General features: G+C 40.3%; 1 protein-coding gene across 5 annotated transcripts in view; it reads left to right on the forward strand.

Annotated features, from left to right (window-relative positions):
• The window catches only part of TRAF3 (TNF receptor associated factor 3), a 91,634-nt gene extending 75,657 nt beyond the window's left edge, over positions 1–15,977 (forward strand). For all 5 annotated transcript variants that reach the window (XM_090034066.1, XM_090034069.1, XM_090034071.1 and 2 more), the window contains 2 exons: positions 5,761–5,935; positions 8,109–15,977. In XM_090034066.1, the coding sequence (XP_089890192.1) occupies positions 5,761–5,935; positions 8,109–8,680 (747 nt within the window). In that variant the 3' untranslated portion in view covers positions 8,681–15,977. The remainder of the gene's footprint in view (positions 1–5,760; positions 5,936–8,108) is intronic.
• Positions 15,978–22,654: the final 6,677 nt, after the last annotated feature.

Genomic DNA, 22,654 nt, shown 5'->3' on the forward strand with positions numbered 1-22,654 from the left:
ATATCCTTCAGAACTGTTTCCTGGCACCTCCTTTCCAAGTGACCCAGCCTTCCCTTGCGTAGCTTTTAGAATTTGGTACAATTGTGTTCTAAACTTTGGCTGCAACACCTGCAATGTTGAATTTCACCGTTGCAGAAGCAATTCAGGGTAAAGGCATTGCTCCCTAAATCTAGCATAAGGTAAGTTAACTTGGAAGAGTAACTTCTTGCATGTGGTTCTCTCTCCAATATGTAATGATAGGAAAGGAAATACAGAAAAGGTATGGCAGTGTTTCATGAAGTTTTGATAAATTACTGTAAGTTTTCAAACTTCCCTAAACTGTGGCAGTGGTTCCAGAGTGTATTTAAAAGTGGTTTGTATTTTTAAATCCATGTTAACAGAATCAAATGAATTATTCTTTGGAATTAGAAAGGTATTGGACATTGTTTCCTTCCTTCCTTGTCCATACCTATGCCACATGTGTCCATTCCACTGTTTTGCTGTGTTTTTTCCCAATTGCTAATGCCCCTTTCTCAATCACAATTGGTAAGAACATTCAGTAAATGTATCCTTTGAACTTGGTCTCCTACTTTGGTCTCCTTTGAGTTGGCCAGTCTGTGGTTCAGTAGGAGCTGAAGAAGTTAATTCCCGGTTGTGAGCTATTCTTTTTGCCCAAGTGTTGAGCAGCCATTGTACCAAAGCCATAAATACTTCCAGCATAGTCCTAGATCGTTTGTGTCTGGCTGGGCATTAAATGCTTGGGCCTCCAAGCCCTATAAATGCTGATTTAATTTCTGATACAGTTCCATTATCAGCTGCCATACAACCTTCCTTAGCCTGGGAACAGCTGTGTCATTGATCATAATGGATGTTGTCTGCACTGGAAGGCACATTAGCAATATCAATCTCAACCCTAATTCTGAGCATGAAATCATCAAAGGCATTTAAGCAGTAACAAGAACCTTGGCTTCCAGGACCTCTTGGTTCAAACTAATTTTCTGAACAATTACCTGGCCTCCCAGGTAATTTTTAGTGCTTCCTCAAGTTCAGTTTCATCAGCTAGCTGAGGTGGGCATAAAATAATTTGTCAGCTACTTCTTCCTAGAAAGAAGGCTGTACATATGGTGTCAAGTCTCCATTATCAGTACATGGTAGTGACCTAAAGCCTCTCCAGAGCTTTAGGCCTAGTTGGGTAACAAAATACTACTTTTCTTGAAGTTTTTCCTACACTGAGTTATTTACCTACCTAATACAGTAGCTTTCTTTTGCCTAGAGAAATTCTTCTCCCTTAGAGTGGAGAGCAAATTTGTGTACCATATGGCTGTGTTAAAATAGCTAGAGAACAAGAAAAATCTTCATTGGGATACTGATCAATGTTATTTGCCTCCTGTAATACTTTTTAGGAAACACTAAATCCCACTTGTGTGGTATATAGTCACTTGTCTGTTGACTTACCCTTTCCTTCCTGTGTTGGGGAATTCTTTATATATCTTTCAATCCAACAGTACCATATTTAGAAGAGGAAAAAAATTAGTCATAACGGCAAAGTGAGTTATTGCTTCTTGATGTCATAAATTGAAAACATATGTCTTTCCATCCTTATGAAATATTAAGAACCCTTTGGAATCCTGCTTTCAAAGTTTTGGAGAATGTTTTAGTTTTAGAGCTAGGAATGGGGCTGGCCCAAAAATAATATATAATTGTTTGGTTTTTTTTAATATAACAGAAAGCATAGCAAATGAGTATCAACAACACAATAACCACCAGACAAAAATCAGTATCTGGAAGCAACATGTATGGTTTACTGCACACACATAGCTGTGTGGGTTAATAACCTAGAGAGGTCAGTTGCTGGAATAGAAAGTCCCTTAAAGAAAATTGATACCTACTTGAAAATTTATGAGTACAATGTGAGACATCTGCGTGCTTTTAATAGCGTAATTAGAGAGAATAAAATTCTCCACTGCTGCATTAAATTCAGATTTAGTATGTCAGTATTTCCCAGTGTGAGATGCCTCTGCCTCCCTGTAAATGAAAAATATATAGATCCCAGTGCCTTTTTTAGTGGAATATAGACTGATTGCTGATGACTCCTTGTGTCTGGTATTCTCAGGAACAATTTTGGGAGATAAAATATAATCCACTGTCTGACAACAAACAAAGCTGTAGTTCTTTTTTTAAACCTGAGCATATTTTGGGCAAGAATAGGGTATTAAAAATAGCTTAGTAAGGGGAAAAAAGTTGCTTCTAAAGAGCAATATTAAAAAGTTCTTCCATTTTGTCCCCTTTCTTCTAGGAAAAAACCCTTGCTTGTAGCTTTTTGGTATTTTTGCTCTTTTGGCACTTAATTCATCTGACAGTTGCTCTTTGTTTTGCCTGTTGGTTGATATAACGTTTACTGCCAACTGGCGTCGGTCAGAGATTGAGGCTGCCTGCCACAGGTCACTGTACAAACACTAACAAAAAGATAGGTCCTGCAAATGATAGTGTGTGCAAGTATAAAAAGGGGACGCTTCTATGGCCCCCTCTACATCTTACAGGTATTGTGCAATTAACTGGTTAATTGTGCAGTTACCTGGAGACCAGCTATTTGTGCAAAGTAGTCATCACACATTAAAAAGCTCCAGCTAGCTGTAATGTTAGACCTCAACAAGTGTACTAACTTTATAACTGGTTTCTATAGACCTTTAGTTTGCATGTGTAGGTGGGTCTCCCCTGTGGCTAGGAGCCCCATCAACTGACCAGGCTTCCAGCAGCAGGAGTGCACCATGTCCAGTATGGAACCCCTGAGCCCTAGGAATCGTGGCAGCTGCAATCCCTAGGGTCTAGGGGTTTTCTGTGCCCCCAAGCCCTAAAGATCATGGCAGCCATGGTCCCCCGGGTCTGGGGGTTTCACCTCCTCCCCCAGCCCTAAGAATCCTCTGGCCCTGGTGGTTCCCCGCACCACTGGGCTAAGGGATCATTGCTGAAATGATCCTCTGGGCCCTGGGGGTTTCATGCACTCCTGGGTCAAGGAAAATGTCCAGCCCTGGGTATGTTAGAGGTACCCCCACAGCTGGAAGCCCCTCCATCAGGGTGCATGTGTTTCCCAGCTGTGGGAGCTTGGTTTTTGCTGGTGCAGGGAGAGCTTGGGATCAGGCTCCCCCTGCACTGGCAATAAGGCTTAATGGGATCCCACAATCGTACCTCCTGCCATGAACGTGCAGCATGTCAGGAGGTGTGATTGTGTGAATTGTGCCTTAGATCCCATGGTGCTTTTACCTGCATGTGTGCAGGGGACCTAGGTACCCTTTACATCTCTCAGTCTGCAAACTCCTGGCCACAGCCTATTGGTTGTTCTTATAAAATGAATGCAAGCTATCTGGCTTGTGCTCCTTTTTACACTCATTGCTGATGACTGGTCCCTACTTTACTCCCGTACTACCTTCATCCTAGAACAGAGGATGAAATAAAGCTGGGTATTTGTGGTTTGTGATTAGCATCCCCAGGCACCCTAATATCAGTCTGTTTGATGCGATCACAGTGCATGCATTCTTGATTTAGGACATAGCTTTGCTTCACAGAATCATAATTTCAAGGTTGATGCATGCCTGTTTTGAAGCATTGGTTTAAAAAAAAAAAAAAAAAAAGGTTATTCTAGAAAACTTGGAGCAGGAAAAAAACCCACACTTATAAAATGTGATAGTTCTGTTAGCAGGCTGTCGAACTTAGAAACTTTGCTTAATCTTTACAGATTTGCAGTCTGTAACAAAAGTGAATAATTAAAAACAAATCCTAAAGGAGGAGTGAAGGCAATCTGAGGTGGAAGGGTTTTTCCTATAAAGAATATTGAATTAATGATGGAGTTATCTAGAAAGCAAACAAAAATTAAATTGAGCCAACTTGGTCATTTTTTTTTTTTGTCATCTTCCTAAATGAAATTTTTTTTTAGAAGTGAAAAAATATATTTTTAAATTTGCTGGAGCTGATAAACTGGAAAGTCACTATGGAAATTTGAACTGTAGCTGGTAGCAAGAGTAGTTTCTTGTCTCAGATACTTTTGCTGTCAATTAAACTTGCTGATTAAATATGGGGTTCTGGCTAAAATTCCTGGTGCTTTAAATTTAGCTTGCCCAGTATAAACTATTTTGCTATTCTTGCACTGGATTTAAATCCATGTAGTAGAGATTTTATAGACATTAGGGCTGGAAGGGACCTCGGGAGATCATTGAGTCCAGCCCCCCGCCCACAGGGCAGGAAGTCAGCTGGGGTCATAAGATCCCAGCAAGATAAGCATCCCATTTACTCTGGAAGGTGTTCAATGTAGGTGCTTGAACCACCTCCGATGGCAGGCTGTTCCAGACCTTGGGGGCTTGAACAGTAAAGAAATTCTTCCTTATGTCCAGCCTGAAATGGTCTTGCAGTAGTTTATAACCATTCAACCTAGTCATCCCTTGGGGTGCTCTGGTGAACAAACGTTCCCCCAGATACTGGTGGTCACCCCTGATAAACTTATAGGTGGCCATCAGCTCACCCCTGAGCCTGCGCTTTTCCAGGCTGACGAGCCCCATGGCTCTCAGCCTGTTGTCGTAAGGTCTGTTTTCCTGACCTCTGATCATGCGTGTGTCTCTTCTCTGGACTCTCTTAAGCTTCTCCACATCCTTTTTGAATTGTGTAGTGCAAAACTGGATGCAGTACTCCAGCTGCGGCCTCACCAAGGCTGAGTGTAAGGGGAGAATGATGTCCTGGGATTTGCTCGAGAAGCATCTATGGATGCAAGCCAGCATTCACTAAGTTTATTTCTTTCCCAGTTTTTTCCATTAACCTATTTACCAAGGTATTAAGAATCAGATGAAGTACCTACCGAGGCATAGAATACTTTTTTGCATTTCTTAAGCATAACTTAAGAAAAAAGTCGTTGAACCAGTGGGCACCTTCAGGATGCCTGGACTCTTTACATTTAGGAAGAAAGGGTGGGATTTTCAAAGAGCCTAAGGGAGTAGGAGCATGAGTTCTGACATAACAGGCCTTGGGCACCTAAGCTTAAAGCACTTGTGAAGCTCTCGCCCAAATCAAACTTGACAGACTTTCTTTGTGAGGCCTCTAATATCCTTGCATATTACACTTAAGTTAAAATGAGCGTCTGTAGCCAGGGGCCAAAATAAAGAAATTTGCTTTTTTCTTAAAATGATTTTTTCTTTGGAGATCCTTACAGTGCTCTCATAAGAATTCTTAGCACTTCCATCATGTGTTTGGTTTCTAAAGCAGTGTACAAACATTGAGGCTTACTTCTTGTGAAGTTGTTATCTCCATTTCACAAGTTGTGAAAACCTGAGAGGTTAAGTGACTTACCAAATCTGTACAGCTGCTCAGTATGGCAGAACCAATAGTAAAAGTTGAGTTCTTATTTTAATCCTGTTCTTCTAGATTATAGACCAAGGTTTATTTTGGTTTATTTTATAATGCTTGACCCACAAGTGAGTGTGAGTGCAAGTAAGTCACGGTTCTCTGGATAGATGCAAGATCTTTTATTAGACCAACTAAATAGTTGGAAAAATGTTATTTGCAAGCTTTTACCCAACAGCTTGCAAAGAACTTTTTTCCAACTATTTAGTTGGTCTAATAAAAGATCTTGCATCTACCCAAAGAACCTTGCTTGCCTATGTCCTTAGACCAACATGGCTACAACCTGTGTAAGTGACTTTTGTCGTCCATACATAACCTCGTATAACTTTCATTCTTTTGAGCTTTTCATGGTAGTTGTCTTTTCTTTTGATTCTAATTTACTGTTTCTTCATAAAGCGAGTGATTGACAGTCAAGCAGAGAAATTGAAAGAACTGGACAAAGAAATCCGTCCCTTCCGACAGAACTGGGAAGAGGCTGACAGCATGAAGAGCAGCGTGGAGTCCCTTCAGAACAGAGTGACAGAGCTGGAGAGTGTTGATAAAACCACAGGGCAAGGAGCACGAAATACTAGTAAGTATAAGGATGATGGAGTGAAGGATGACCCAGCAGCTTTTACTTTTGCCTAAAAGAAAGGCAAATGAGCAATTTTTGTTGCTCTTGTGATTTCTCTGTTGAAAATATCAATAATGTTGACCCTTCAGTATCTTGAAAGGGCATTATGTGCCTAATTTTTTTTGTTAATGGCACGACCCTACTTTACAGGCTGTTTCTTAGACTTGACTCCCATCTTACTTTCTTGTGACTATCACCTTGATTACAGTTGGAACTTAATTGCAAGTATTTTCTCAGCTGATTTTAAAGTATTGACAAGTCTTTTTTTGGTTAATGTTCTGCCCGTAATAGATCATTACTATATTTATTCACTTGAAAATGTGTTTCTAGGGATAGGCTGACACACTTTTATGTCCCAAGAAAGGTGAATGTTTGATTCAAGAAGCTGAATGAGATCTGTTTGAGTAATAAGGTCAATTGCTACTTTTTGAACAGGGTGGTGAAAACCAGAAGTTAGCAGTAGAGTGTGGATGGCTCTTAAGAGTTCAAACTATATTGTTTGGGTCAAAGGGAAATTATTTTCTAAAGATAATTTTAATAAAAAGTCTGCCACTTGTGAGTACATTTACTTCTGTATACTCCCTGCTTTCGTTAACTTTGACAGAGTAGGAAAATACAAAGGAAAAAAGTGACAAATACTATTTTCCATGAGAAGAGAACAAAAGTGCCATTAAAAAGAACCTGCAAATAAAAAAGCACTCAGCCACAGTTGCAGAAGAATATTTATTCACAATAGAGCAAGATGTGGGGCGAGGTGGACATGCTGTGTGGGGGGACAGAATCCAGCTAGATTTAGACTGGTTACAGAGGTGGGTGGATGAAAATAGGATGGAGTTAAACACAGACAAGTGCAGGATGCTGCATCTAGGGAGAAGAAACCAGCAACACATCTATAGGCTGGAGAACACTCTTCTCAACAACACAGTGGTAGAAAAGGACCTTGGAGTCATTGTTGACTCCAGGATGAACATGAGCTGCCAATGCAAGGAAGCGGTCAGTAAGGCTTAACCGCACCTTGTCCTGCATCTATGGATGCATCACAAGCAGGTCCAGGGAGGTGATTCTCCCCCTCTATGCGGCACTTGTCAGGTCGCAGTTGGAGTACTGTATCCAGTTCTGGGTGCCACCCTTCAAGAGGGATGTGGCTAACTTTGAGAGGATCCAGAGGACAGCCACTTGCATGGTCCAGGGGCAGCAGGTCAAGCCCTACGAAGAGAGGCTAAATGGCCTGAATCTATTCAGCCTCCACAAGAGAAGGCTGAGAGGGGACCTGGTGGCTGTTTACAAACTCACCAGGGGGACCAGCGGAAATTAGTTAAAGCTCTGTTCCCCCAGGTACCACTGGGGTTACTAAGAATAACGACCACAAATTGTTAAAGAGAAGGTTCAGGCTGGACATCAGGAGGCATTACTTTGTGGTTAGGGCTGCCAGGCTCTGGAATGGGCTCCCAAGGAAGGTAGTGCTCTCTCCTACCTCTGGGGTCTTCAAGAGGAGGCTGGATAGATATTTGGCTGGGGTGTTATGACCTCAGCACTTGTTCCTGCCCAGGCAGGGGGTCAGACCTGATGATCTGTTTAGGTCCCTTCTGACCCTAAGCATTATGAAACTGAGCATAGCCTGAATTTTCACTTTTAGTTTGTAATATAACATTGTCTGATCTTTCATCCAGGATTAATAGCAACAACAAAAAAAAGTAAAGAAAAGAAAAAAAAGATTCTGTGCAATTCAGGATGTTCCTACATTAAGATGGGATCACATGTTTAATAGTCATTTCTGAAGGCTTCTGTAGGAGCAATCTTTGCTAGTAAACATTGATAAAAACTGATTAGGCAGCAATATCTATGACTATAGCACAGTGCTTTGAACAGTGTTTGTACTGGATTATTTGAATTCTTGAAATTTTTACTGGGTGTGTGACCTCAATTTCCTCTGTTAACGTTAAAGACCCAAATAATACCATTACTTTATGGCAGAATTATCAGTGGAAATTGTCACAAAGGTGACTAACCATGATTTGGTTCTTAAAACAAGATTTTACTATATGCAATAAGAGCGCTGATGATACTGATTTATAAATCTATGTATTTTTCTTTTTTCCCCTCTTTACGCACATTTCCCATGTTCTGTTAGGTCTGCTGGAGACGCAGCTAACTCGACACGATCAAATGCTGAGTGTTCATGATATTCGGCTGGCTGACATGGACCTTCGATTCCAAGTTTTAGAAACTGCCAGTTACAATGGAGTATTAATTTGGAAAATTCGAGATTATAAACGTCGAAAGCAAGAAGCCGTGATGGGAAAGACACTGTCCTTGTACAGCCAGCCCTTTTATACTGGATACTTTGGCTATAAAATGTGTGCCAGAGTTTACCTTAATGGTGATGGCATGGGAAAAGGGACGCACTTGTCATTGTTTTTTGTCATAATGCGTGGAGAATATGATGCATTGCTTCCTTGGCCATTCAAACAAAAAGTGACTCTCATGCTAATGGATCAAGGAGCATCTCGCCGTCACTTAGGAGATGCTTTCAAGCCAGACCCAAACAGCAGTAGTTTCAAGAAGCCTACTGGAGAAATGAACATTGCATCTGGTTGCCCAGTCTTTGTGGCTCAAACTGTTCTAGAAAATGGAACGTATATTAAAGATGATACTATTTTTATTAAAGTCATAGTGGATACATCGGATCTACCAGACCCCTGACATATAGCCAGGGAGACAGATTAAAGAGAAGACAACTCCATTTGGGGGTTTTATATCAGTTTGTCTTCAATCAACCGTCCTAAAGCTCAGAGAACCACTTTGTGGAACAGAAGGAAGAGTTTGAAGGCATAACTGCTTAGGGTCCAATGGCGAAAGTAGCAACACATTAAGAAATCATACCATGGTATATTTTTTAATAGAACTAGCAACACTTAAACTCTGAAGAATCGTTTATTCCTCGTGAGGATAATGATTGCGGTCAGAGAGGCTTTTTTTTTTAAATTATTAATGATCTAGTCATTTGGAAGTGAAAAGACACATACAATATATGCTGAATAAATTACTTGACTTTTCTTCCTTTAAGCTAGAATACAAAAAAAGTTCACATGTGGGCTAGAGGGGAACTGTCAGCATGTTAAGTAAAAGAAGAAATGATGAAGTAATGTTTCAATTATGATATTATCACTTTGAAAAACTAAGTGCAATCTTGTCTGAAATATAGTATATTGTCTTTTTAAGGCCTCACCTGGTCTCTGTTTTAATAATTACTTTGTCAGAAGACCTTGACAAATATCCATGTCTTCTTAAAATATCTAAATCAGAATCATATTTTTATTTAAAGTTCTATTGTTACAGAAAACATTTTATTTTACAACTGTTGATAGACTGATATTTCTTGGAAGAAAAATAGAAGATATCAAAACACTGGTTATCACTTGTGATAGGAAACGAAACTATTCAACTATTGCTGTTATTTCTCTTTAGAAATGTAAACCTACAATATATGTCGTAGTTAATGACACTATTTCAAAATTAAGGAAAAATCACTCATGGATGCTGTGCATCATTATCAGATTTATAATTGTTTTCACCCTAAACTAGGGCATTTGTTGAACTTTGGAGTTCTAAACGGAATCCTGTACATTTTTTAAAGTTCTGCCCCATGCTTTCCAATCAAGCTATATATATTGCTGACAGCATAAATGTGCAACACATAGTATTTGCAGTATTGGGGAGGAGGTGTAATGTTTAAAAAAGAAAAAAAAAGCCACTCATGATCCTGTATGTTCATTTTGTACTAGGAGTCATTGCTTCTTACTGAGGATGTAATTAGCAATGTCTTAATGGAGAGATGGTGGCTTGCATGCATACATGTGCCTTAGGTGTGATGTGCTGCTTATAAACCATAGCTTTTTATTCAGATTAATTCTAATATCTGAAATGGTAGCTTAACTGGACTTCAGACATAATGTGTACCCTTGTCTTCAGAGCCCTTACAATTTGCAACATGTAAAATAGAAGCCAAAGTCCATTTTTGGCTACCGGAGCTTCTATGGCTTGACCATGGTGGAATCCATCTTACTCAGGTGCCAAAACTTTACGCACAATGCTCCTATGGAGCTTGGACTTTGAGAACACCCCTCCAGGCTAACGTGAAGGAAGGAGTCATGCTTCCTCCCATGCCTATGTATGAAAGGTGGCTGTACTTTGAAATGGCCTGTCTGAGAATGCTAAGAGGCTGTTATTGAAAACAGATGGTAGTGCTGACAAGTGTCTTAGCACAGGTTCCTTCATCATAACTGCCTGAGCTTTAGTGGAAAGCATTTCCCAGCCCTGAATCATGCTGGCTGATTCTTCCTTTTTTAATAGTCTGAGACAAGTTAACCTAGTGGCATAACCTGACTATATATCAGCCATTTGGTGCTTCTTAATATCCGAGGTATGCCTCAGTGGAGAGAACTGGTACAAATATGTTCTCTTTTCCCTTTTGTGAACCTTTGAAAGGGAATTGCACGCCTCATTCTTGGCTGTTGGGTTGTGTCCATTCAGTTTTCCACTTCTGGGGGCATAGCCACAATTTTCATTGAGGGCTCAGTTGAATTCATGCCTTTGTAGTTCAGCTTTGTCTTTGTTGCCATTGTCTTTTATGGCTGTGCCTTCACACGCAGTGCCTGCAAGAAGTTCTTACAAATATACAGTGCATGCTGAATGGTCTTCATGGGTTTTCCAGGCACCTGCCACAATACTGCCTGCTTCTTGGCAGCCAAAACATTCAGTAGCAACTCGTCTTCCTTTTCTTGCCTTCCATTGTCCAGGTACTGTATTCCCTTTATGGTACAAAGGTGTCAATAGGTGCAACCTAATATATGGAGGCATGTGCTAGTATTTAATTTCTGGCACAGAAGGAGGACTTCTGCAGAAAAAAAAAACATATATGGCACTTGCAGTTTCACGCAGGCTGCATATGTAAACCCATCACTTATGCTTTAGGGTAAGGATTTACTTGACTTGTGTATCATTCAGTAGCGGCGAATGTAGGCAGCCGAGCTTTTGTGTATGTGCATCACAGAATTTTACTGAAAACAGGATTCCCAAGTGGAAATGTCCAAAGGACTCTTCTCCCATTGCGAATGCATGTACTGCAAAATTTAAATGAGATCGTATGGCCATGTGAAGACAGTTTATATCCTGTTTTGAATCTGGGACTGGAGAGATGGGTATTATAATCTGGGCCCAGTGTGTTCTGCATATCTGTGGTTGCAGACTCCCACTTTTTGCAATAGAATTGTGCTCCTGAATCCAGGCTTGTATTTTTAATGGCTTCTAACCCTTGTGGTGGATAAGAGAATTTGAAAATATGAGCAAAGTGCAAAATAATAATGTAGTCTTCCTGAGTCTGCAGAAAGCCTAAAACAGTAGCTCTAAAAGGTCTGAATAGCATATCGTAGTGGGATATTCACTTGGAATCTTCTGATGAAGATTAAATGTCAACATGGTTAATATTTGACTGCTGATCACTGCAGTCGAAACATCAGCCAGCATTGGTAAACTGCAGATCTCAAACTGCTTTTCATGCCTCCCCAAGTGCCAAAAGCCCCACCTGCCAAAACAGCTAGGTTCACTTGCACAGCTTCTATAATGCTGTAACCTGCTTTCAGTACAAATGTATTTTGGCATGTGCATTGTTTGATATCAAAATAAATAAAATGGAGGCCTACTAGGGTTTATTAGTAATTTAAAAAACTCTGTGAAGCTGGCAGAAGATCTTCAGGCCTCCTGCATACTGCAGAACCCAGGAATCTTAGTTCAATTTTCCATGTAGCCTCTTGTGGAATATGCAAGGCCTTGACTAAAATCTTTCATTGCAAAACCCACTGAATATCCCTAAGCTGCGAGACTTATATTGCATATGCAGAAATGCATTCCCTCAGCTTTCCAGTAATGAGTATGTAGCATTTAGTGAAAATAAGACCATTCTCTATAGTTTAAATAGAGGTGAAAAGATGCATTGTGCTTCACTCCTGGGGACTGGGTAAAATTATTCAATGTTTTTTCCCCAAATATACCTTTTAAAAATATATTTCTGTCCCAAGTATTTAGAAATCTTTTGGGGACCTTGTATAATCTGTCCTCAGGTACACTCATGAAACCCCATTAACTTCTGGAGTTGCATGAGTGCTCTAGAGGGGTGTCATAGCATTCGTGTGGCAGTGTTTATAATAACCACAGAGAAGGATTCTTCAGTAGCATCCTGTCATTATCCACAGTTTAGTTCTCCTTAGCAATGCACAGCCAAGTGCAGTTGCTGTTTTTTGTTTTTTTTATTCTAGTGACTCTCCAACTTGATGTATAAGCATCTCCCACGGCTGTCTTTACATCTAGTGAAAGGGTCTTATATACCATAAGTTGGAGGTTGCCTTTGTGGCTCTGTATTACCAATAATACACATACATTATTTACAGTCTCAAACTTTAAACAGGATGAAACTATTTCAATGTTTAAGGACTAATCTGAGATCCTTGTGCATGACCATGCCTGCATTGCTTCTTTAATCTTAGTAAAGGAATCTTGTTTCAGCTGTTGTTGACATGGTACACCTTCACAACTTTTAAGTCAAAGCTGACTTAAATATGCAATGTTGATTTCAGCCTTGTACTGTAACTTTGTTGTTCTTCTCAAAGAGAATGTGCAATAGGAAAACAGAAAAGAATGGCATAAATTTAACAATAGTGACATTTAATGGGTGACATGCTAGTTATCTTATACATATGAGATGCAGTTTAATTCCTTTTCCAAATTGATTTTTCTGTTTGGAAAAGGAAAGATGAAGATAGGAAATGTGCCTGTTTCTGTGCCTGGTGAATCTCTCAAATAAAGGATAATGGAGATTTCTGTCAGTTGTAGCAGGTACTGAACCCCATGCATGTTAGGTTATGATTGTAGTGCTCCAGGTGCTCAACCTGCCCTGATTATGGCATGTTGGGACGGAGTTTAAAACCCACCTATTTGTATCTATATCCCATCATGTGGAATAGGCGTTTCACAAACAATGCAGTTTCTAGGAGTATTGGTTCTGTCCAATGCTAGACAGAAGTTTGCAGGGAATTATCAGAAAAGTAGCAGTCTGTACCTCGTGATAGTATAAAACGTTACTGCAATCTTGATGCCTTGATCTGTGTTAACTATGCAAATATATAAATAGGTGGAAAGAAAAAGATATTCATTATAAACCTAATCTCTTAGTTTTCACTGTTTTAAAAATGTTTATATATATATAAATATATATTCCAGGTTTGTCCATCAGGCAAAGAATCATTTCTTTATGTAGAAATTATTAAAATAACTCCAGCCCTCCAATTATTCCTGGTCTAGCGGTGCCAAATATATTTTGCTGCTGTTACGGGAGAATTGTGGATAATTGCAAACCTTGGATTCTCTTTCCAAGTTTGTAGACCCAGCTAGCCCACTGCCCATCACAGCTGCCTCGTCTCACCAAGGGAGCTTATTGAGTCCTCCTGAAAACCTTATTGGAAAGTTCTGTGGAGTGACAACTAAGTCACATGTCTTTCACTTGGTTCATTCTCCTTTAAAGAAAAATTGGTGGTGGACACCTTGTTGGAAAGGATTTGTTTTATGATTTGAAAGCCTAAAACAGTGGTAAAGCAGCTGGACCTGTTCCTGGCTTTCTTATAGCTACTTCAGCCAATACCTCTTGACTCTGATTGATTTAAATTCCTGGTTACTTTGGTAAAAGTCAGCCTCAATTTTTGATTCTTAGTGCTTTGTCCAGTACAGTGAGCACTGTTCATCTACAAGGCCCTTTACAACAGTAACTAATCCTTACTTATATTCTGCAGATGGATAATTGAGGATGAGAGAGTTTAAATCACTTGTTCAGAGCCATAAACTGGGTTTCTGTTGGAGCCAGGATGACATCAGAGGTTCCAGTTTCCTAGTGCTGTGCTCAAACCACTGGACTGCATGTAATCTCTAAATGGAGCTGAGAGAAGTGAAGTGACACATCTTGAAAACCCATAGTCAAGACTGAAAGGGCTAGACTTAAACACACAATCCGTCATGACTTGGGGGCATACGTATGGAACAGCCCACTTGTCCACACCGTACCAATTCTCTGCTTCACAGGACTAACAACTGGTGGACTGAAGGGATAGTACAGCACTCGTGTACGTAATAGCAGACAAACTCAACTTCCGGTTTCTGTTTGTGGGATAACCCAGTAGAGTAAGTCGAGTCTTTCTTTTGATGTTGCTCACATCTGGGCAACTTTGTAAAGTGAATTAATTTTGGTTCTCTTGGCCTATACTGTGACCCTTTCTAAATCTGTTTTGTTCAGCCAAAAAAACAGAGGGCTTAACTATTCTTATTTCCTGCCTTCTAATCCAAGTTTCAACTGAGAAGAGCCAGATGGAGGAGGGTTAGGGAGAATTTTTGGATGCAAGTTTAGGAGCATCCTATAAGATTTAGAAGAGTTGAGAGATACAGCACACAAGGGGTCTGTTTATTCCTATTTTTCTTTTAATTTATCGGCAAGAATGCAGCTTTTGTCTTCCATTTCATGATCTTAGTGTTGATACTAGGCTGTGTTTTTTCCAAGTTAGGATTAGTTCCTTAGGGTTCAGATAAGATCTAAATTTTCATGGAGATGCACCTAACTCGAAATCCCAGATCAAAACATTTCAAAACGTTTGTGAAGTTTAGGTCTGGATTCCAACTCTGTGGCTTACTTATCCACCCTTTCAGGGAAGGGTTTACTGTTCTTGTTGTTTGCTGTTCATGTTTTGGTCCTTTGGAACTAAACTTTTAATTTGGTTGCCAGTTCTGCAAGGACTTTTTAACTTCTTTAACAATGCCAGTGTCTACACGCACCGTTGCTGGCAATGTGATGCGTAGTGATAAAATTTGACTCTGTCTAAGGGTTACTGAGATTAAACCAGCATATTACCATCAGTAAAGGTCATCCTCCTGCATAGTGTTCTGAGCTTTGAATTCAGGTATAGCTCTTGTATGAAGGGACACATTTTCCAACTATGACCTGCGTCACTGGCAGAGAGTTGTATAGTCTGTACTTGTGGAATGGGGAAAAAAAAATCCAGCTTTTATCATTGCTGATGTACCATATGATCCACGTTTTCCTTGTAGGCATTGTGTTTATATTACATAACTTTTGGGTTTTATAGAGTAAAAAGGGAAAGTTCAGGATTTCTTATAGATGATATAAAAACTCCAATGACTTAGTGTTAACTAGAGAATGTGAAGAACATCCCATTTGGAGATGATGGGCTACAGGATAAGTCCATTTATCTTAGACAAGTAGGATAACCTTAAGATGCACAAAATAGCATACTAATTGGAAAATTAAAAGCTGATATTGTTTCCAAGAAATTATTTTTAAAAAACCTATAGGAAATACATCAGAAGTCAAGAATAATGTATAAATTAATGTTTTAAAAACTTGTGTAACTACTTTTCGTCTCATACTCTTCAGTGAATGGTACACCTCTTGTGTTCAGTTTTATGATCCAAAAACAAAGACCAAAGAAGGCCAACTTCATTTGATTGTGTATATTCTGCCTGTCTTAATTATCAATAGCTGTACGGATACAGTGCAAGTGATCTGGTAACCAGTGGTTCTCATACTTTTTTTTTTTAGGGGAAAAAAAGACCTTTAAAATGTAATTTATTGCTCAGCAATAACCATGTTGCTAATGAGAAAAAAAAATTAGCGACGTCTTAATTTTCCAATAGCATTATTATATGTTGTATTTCAGTTTATTGTATATTGTGTTTTGGTATTTATTTGTGTTTGGAGGTCTTGCTATGTCTCTTTTGTGTTTTAAATGCTAATAAACAAGGACAGCATTTAAGAGTGTAGAATGCAAAACTTTGAAATGCTAAACTGTGTTATTAAAGGAAAATAAATCAAAGTAGGAAATCATATTTTTTAAAAAGTGCGTTGGAATTTGAATGTCTTCAGTTTACTTATAAACAGAGTAAACATCTACTATTTCACCTTTGTGTGTTCATTTGTATAACAACACTTTAGTGTTCTGTTCATACTTGCAGCTGATGGACATGTATCACATTCCTCTCTCACAAGTAGCTTGCTTTGGATTTTAATGGAATCCCAATTTCCACATGATGAATCACATTTAGAATAAATGGCATGAGTAAATGGCATAGTCCCTAGGCCGGTAGAGTCAAAGTAACTAAGATGTTTTTTCATGCATTTGTGCGATACTGCTTTGCAGAATATAAACGGGGGAGAGCGTGGCTTGAATTTCCAAAAAACATAGCTTTCTTTTTTCTCCAACAGGTAAATTGAATCTCAGAACAAAAGCAAAAATAACCATGGGTAATTTGTGAATGCTGAAACCAATTTGCATAGTCTGTGCAAAGTCACTCATCCTCTTGAAACCACTTTAAATTATGTTGTTGCTCAGCCACATTTCATTTTCGGTGTAACGGTCAAGTGAAATACCATGATTATCAACAGTGGGGTATAAAGCATGTGAGTTTTTTTTTCTTTTTTGTCAAGCAGGACAAAGGTACTGGCTCTCATCTGTCTCCCAGTTTCCAGTTCTGTCCACCACCCTCTCCCTTCTCTCTCTCAAATGCTTTTATTTTTGCCCCCTTCCTTGTTCTTCTGTCTTTAATACACTCTTCATTATGGACCTCAGGAACATGTTTTCTGTACTTACAAATACATTGATAGAACCACCCCAGACCACACTAGCTGTTTGCCTCTTTAGCTATGTCTTGTAAGCAAAATTTCTATGTTTAGTCCTTCAGTGATAGGAGGATTTCTACTTGGAGCACACGTTATATATAGAGGTACAGGTCTTGAGAGCTTCTTCCTTGGACCTGGTTTCTTCAATCAAGAGTACAAAAGCAGATCTAGCTTGGTAGTCAAGGAAGCAACACCTGAAGCAAAGGGTGGTCCAGCCATTCAAGGGACTTAACAGGTCAGCAAGATGCATAACATGGCATTTAAAGGCATTGGGCTTTACCAGAAATGTGAGCAGGGGCTATCTGTGGGTGTGGGTAAGGTTAAATGCTAGCTACATCCCTCTGCACTGTGGGGTGAGCTCTTTTTAATGAAAAAAGCATGGTTGAAAAGGCAGGATGTTTGGAGGGGGAGATAGAAACATAATACTTGTTTTTCTCCAACACACTTAACCTAGATATTTCCTCCTTTGTTAGACATATAGAGTGATTTGTTAGTTGCAAATGCAGCTCTGGGCACTCTCATGTGCCCAATCCCACATGTCACCTTTTCTCTTTGTATTTCTGTGTCTGGCAGTTAGTACAAATGCTGCATGGGATCAAGCCCCAAGTGTGTTGGTTTACAGGACAGAAAATGGGAAGGAAAGTTAATGCTTTTGTTTCTTGTTCTTCAGTGGAACAAACTACCTTGGAGCTGAGTCTTCATTGTCTAAGGGTAGTCTTCTAGCCTCTGGACCCCCTCTAGACCTGGCCTCTTCTGGGTGTTTTGTATTTAGCACTGCTCAAAGAATTAACTTTCTACCACTTCCATATATTGGAATGGGTGGAGAAAAGACTCTTAAATGTGAAAATTAACATGGATTTTTCCCCTAACAGCAGGTCACACTTGGAATGATGCATTATTTTGGTCCAGGTGAGAAGTGAGTTTTTATACCAGAAAGTACTTCTGCAAGACCAGTCAGAGAAGGTAATTTAGTTTTATATAGTCTCTTCCCCCAGAAGGTTTATAGGTAATTTCACCTGGCAGAAGTAGAATGCTCTCTAATAGAGAACATAGCAGCAGCTTAGAATGGGGAGTGAAGAAAACTTTGCTTCAGTGTGCGGGGTATTTGTTGACTACAAGAATTTATCTCAGGTTAGAATTGGGCCAGGACACTGGGCCCCCTTGCAAGAGTTACAGGATCATGTTTGGAGCCTGCCAGCAGACGGGACCCTCAGCTTTGTCCTGACTGGAAGATGCAAGGCAAGATTTTCAAAAACTAATGCATCTTGTTGACTTTTAGTGAAGATACAGGCTTCTGAGACACTTGAGTATTTTTTTTTTAAATATTATGTAAGAATATGTTGCCCCTGCATCTCTAAAATCACAGCAGTGAGAAATCAGAGGTAATTTCTGCTGGTCAAACACGAGGAACGACATCCTGGTTCGTCTGGAGTAGTTGATTCACTTTTGCACTTCCCTTCTACCCCACTGGGTGGTGCTCTCATGGTTGTCATTGAATACAGTTGTGTTGTTTCATTTTGTACATACCTGACACCTTTGACTGTTCAGCTAAACAAATGAGGTTTTGCCTTCCCCAGGTAGCCAACTTTCCCCTGTCTTACCAGTCTTCGAAAAGCTTACTTTTGACTTAAAACTCAGTCTTTTTTTTAGAGACTAACTTGTGACAGTTGGCTAGTTTTAATTCTACCCTAACAACTGCCTTTTGAAAAACACTCCATGGTGCAAGGGGGAAAGAGAGCAAGGTAGCATTTTAAATTCAGTAGACCATATTCATTATAAGAGCAATTATGCTCATTCCCTGGAGGTTGGTTCTGCTGAAGAAATGTGAGGCATTCACATGCTTCATGTAAAAGGTACATTATCAGAGAATTACCACAAGTGGATAGCCAACATCTGCTATATCAATTGCTCCTGTGTCTGTTTCTAGTGCCTGTTGTTGAGATATTGGTGAAACAACTAAAAGCCAGCCAGGATAAAAGATGGGGCTGGATGGTGTGAATGCTCAGTTGATGCCTTGGAGATTGCAGATGCTATGTGTTCAGACATAGCCTTCAAGATGGAAGAAGGGGCCTGACCTGACTAGTTTTGTTCTGTCAGAGAAGTCACCAGTGCCTTGGTTAATCTCTTAAATCAGGCCACTTAGGCACCTACTTTTGGATTTAGGAGCTTAACATTGATCCAGTTCTGTTACTACTGCTTTTGCTGTGTCTGTGTTCAGCCCCTCAGGAAACTGCTTGTTCTACTATTTAATCTTTTCCCAGTTTTTTTACTAGTTTTTCCTTTTTTACCATTTACCACTTTTTTTCTAGTAAATACATTAAGTTCAACCTTTACTAAATCTAAGCTAAATTGTTTTGTGGGTCCTTCCTTCTAAAACATTCCTCCAGAGGGCTGCCTTGAAGTCACCCAAATTAAAGTTTTACCTCTCCAATAGTGAGACCATCAGTTAATATTGAGCACCGTCTTCACTGCTTGCAAGTCTTCTGTGTGCTGGGAGAATGCTGTTTGATCAAGGATCCAGAACAACCTGGATAAATTGGAGACATGGTCCAAAATCAATCAGGTGAAATTTAGCAAGGGCAAGTGAAAAGTCCTGCTCTTGGGATGGAATAATTGCATGCACAAATATAGACTTTATCTCAAATAGATTTACTTAGTCTACAGAACTGGAGAGAAGGACCTGGGGGATACAGTGGACCATAAGCTCAATATAAGAAGCAGTGTGCTCTTGTTGCAAAAAAAAAGCCAACAATATACATATTAACAGGAGTGTCACTTGCCGATCCAGGGAAGTGATTCTTCCACTCTACTTGGCATTGGTAAGGCCTCATTTGGAGTAGTGTGCCAGTTTTTGGTCTCAGACTTCAAGAAAGATTTGGACAGATCAGAAAGAGTCCAGCAGAGTGACAAAAATGATTAGAAGTGTGGAAAGTATGACTTACGAGGAAAGGCTGAAAGAACTAGGGTTATTTTGTCTGGAAAAGAGAATACTAATGGGGGATTTAAGAGTCTTCGAATACCTGAAGGTTGATTTACAAAGAGGATCAAAAGATACTTTTATCCATGGCTGTAGAGGACAGGACTAGGAGCAATGGCCTCAATTTGCAGCGGAGGAAATAAAGTTTAGAGATTAGGAAGAATTTAATGACTATGAGGGGGATGAAGCATTAGAACAAGCTGCCTAGAGAAACTGTGGACTCTTCTGAAAACTCCTGGAAATTTTCAAAAGCATGTTGGATAGACCCTTGGCTGGGATGGCTTAATCAGAGATGATCCTGCCTTGAGCAGGGGGCTGGACTTTATGGCCTCATGAAGTCCTTTCCAACTAAACAGCCATACAGACTCGCCTCCTTGTAAAATCCAATGGGCCAGCCTCAGGCATAGGATTCCCTGAGGGAATAAAAGTGCAAGCACAGGTTCCTTCTGCAAATTTCTGTATCTGCTCAGACCAGAGTGGGCAAAGAAGTTTTTGTTTGCCTGGATGAGGTATTGGATGGCGGGGGGAAGTCTGAAGGGCAGATGCTCATAGAATCATAGGGCTGGAAGGGACCCCAAAGGATCATTGGGTCCAGTGCCCTGCATGAGCAGGAAAGACATCTGGGGTCAGACCACCCCAGCCAGGTGACTGTCCAGTCTTCTCTTGAAGACCTCTAGAGTAGATGATTGCACCACCTCTGGGGGGAACTTGTTCCATAGTCTGGATACCCCAGTTGTAAAGAAGTTTTTCCTAATGTTCTGCCTGAAACTATCTTCCAGGAGTTTGTGGCCGTTGTTTCTAGTTTTCCCCCAAGGCGCCCTGGTGAACAGTTGTTCACCGAGCCCCGATGTACGCCTCTGATATAGCAGTAAGCCATAATCAGATCCCCTCTCAGCCTTCTTTTCTTTAGGCTGAAGGGTCCGAGATCCCTCAGCCTCTCCTCCATATGGCTTGCCTGATCATACAGGTGGCCCCTCTCTGGACCCTCTCAAGCTTTAGCACGTCCTTGTTGAAGTGCGGTAGCCAGAACTGGATGCAGTACTCCAGATGCAGCCGCACCAATGTTGAGTGAAGTGGGAGAATCGCTTCTTTGGATTTACTGGAGATGCATCGACTGATGCATGCCAGAGTTTTATTGGCCCTAGTGGCTACAGCATCTTATTGCCAGCTCATATTCATGCTGGGGTGTATTATTACCCCCAGATCCCTTTCATTTGGAGTGCTGGTCAGGTTAACAATGCCCAGCCTGTAGATGTGCTGGGGGTTCTTCCTTCCCAGATACTCCACAAGTAGCTCCTCTAAACAAGACCCATCCTGCATTATTCTTCCTCTGACACTACCATTTGGAGTGGTTCCCAACACAGCTTGAAAATAACAATAGCTTTTCACCAGTGTTGTGCTGCTGAAAGCACCCTCTATCATCCTGGGGCTTGTTTCCATGGCACTAACCACTTTGGAAGGCCCCTTATCATTTCCTGTAGTACTGACTCTTAAGCTGGCACAGGCTCATTGCAAGACTGTGGCATCTCTCTTGTATGCACAGCTCTGGCAGGCCTACCTTATCTTGTGGAAACTTGATTGACCATGGTTCTGGTTTCATCAATAGTCTTTCTCTTAACACTGAAACCAACTGTAGCTCCTGCTTTTCCCCCCCACTCAGGGCCTTGCGTTCTCCCTCTTGTCCCTTTCTTTAGCAAAATTGGGCAAAAGCCAGCTTTGGGAGCACTTGCTTGAATACTCTTTGGGCTTCTCTATACTGCATCAGATGCAAGTCTGTGGGAAAATGGGGCTAGACCACACCAGTCAGAGTCCCATGATGTGCTTTAGAGCCAGAATTTTGCCCCTGAAGTAGTTCTGGAGTATTTGCAAACCCTATAATGCTGGCTCTTCCTTGTTTCCAGCTGCTAAATTTCATTAAAGGAAACTAAAAGCATATCAATACCTTCCTAATTACCTTCTGTGTATGAAATTGCTTTAATTTCAACAGTGATATTATCCAAGTATGCATGGGGTAGAAGATATTTATAAGACCATCTCTAGTCTGCGAGTGGTTTCTAGTAGCCTGAGTAGTTGCAGCTGAGGCTAGCTGTTTGTGCAGTTGCTGAATGTTTCTTGATCAATCTACCTCTTGGATGTTGCCTAATTGCTACACAGCAAATTTCCATGCATATTTTTTGGATGGGATGAAATATTTCCCACGTTGTAAGTGTTCCTCTTCAGAGATGTCATTAGCTCCTGCAGACATAATTTGGCAATGGCCAGAAAGGAAGAACTGCTCCAGTTGAATTCCCAGGGAAATTCTCCCCTTGTATCCCAATGGGTTTGGATTTTAATCACACATAGCATAACTAGAGCCAAGAATTTCTCTGTCTCCATTTTGCTTAACTGTGAAAGGAGTTGGGAGCTGTGGAAACCTCCCGGAACATACGTTGTCTATTGGGAAAAGCGGAATCTTTAATTACTGAAGATCCAGGCCTGACAGTCTTTACTTCAAAGAATAATATAGAGCTTTTAGACCACAGCTTCGAGGCAAACCTAAAAACAGTAGTTTCAGCTACTCAGTAAGTAATTCACCAGGCAAAGAATTCCTAGTGAATAGTTTTACTCAATGAGTTTAGCCTTTTGTTTAGGGTTATGAAATGCCTGCAAGCAGAGGGGCTGAGTTCCTTGAGCTGGTTTTTTTTTGTATTCGGTGAATCCCATGGATTAGTTATGAATGTGAAAAATGCATGCTCTTTTGCTCTTCTGATTGGCCAAAAGCATTGCATTGGATTGATCGATGGGATGAGTGTGCAATGACTTTTGACCCAATGGCTTGAATATGTAACTATAAAATAGTATTTGCAACTTCAAAATTCACTTATACACAAATATTTTGTACTGGATTAGAGCAGAGGACTATTTAGTCTAGGATCCAGTCACTGTTGGTGGCTAGCTGCTTCAGAGGAAGATGCAACAAACTCTGTAT

The sequence above is a fragment of the Crocodylus siamensis genome, chromosome 2 (assembly GCF_052110815.1).
Source record: "Crocodylus siamensis isolate JL-2025a chromosome 2, ASM5211081v1, whole genome shotgun sequence".
NCBI classification, from domain to species: Eukaryota; Metazoa; Chordata; order Crocodylia; family Crocodylidae; genus Crocodylus; species Crocodylus siamensis.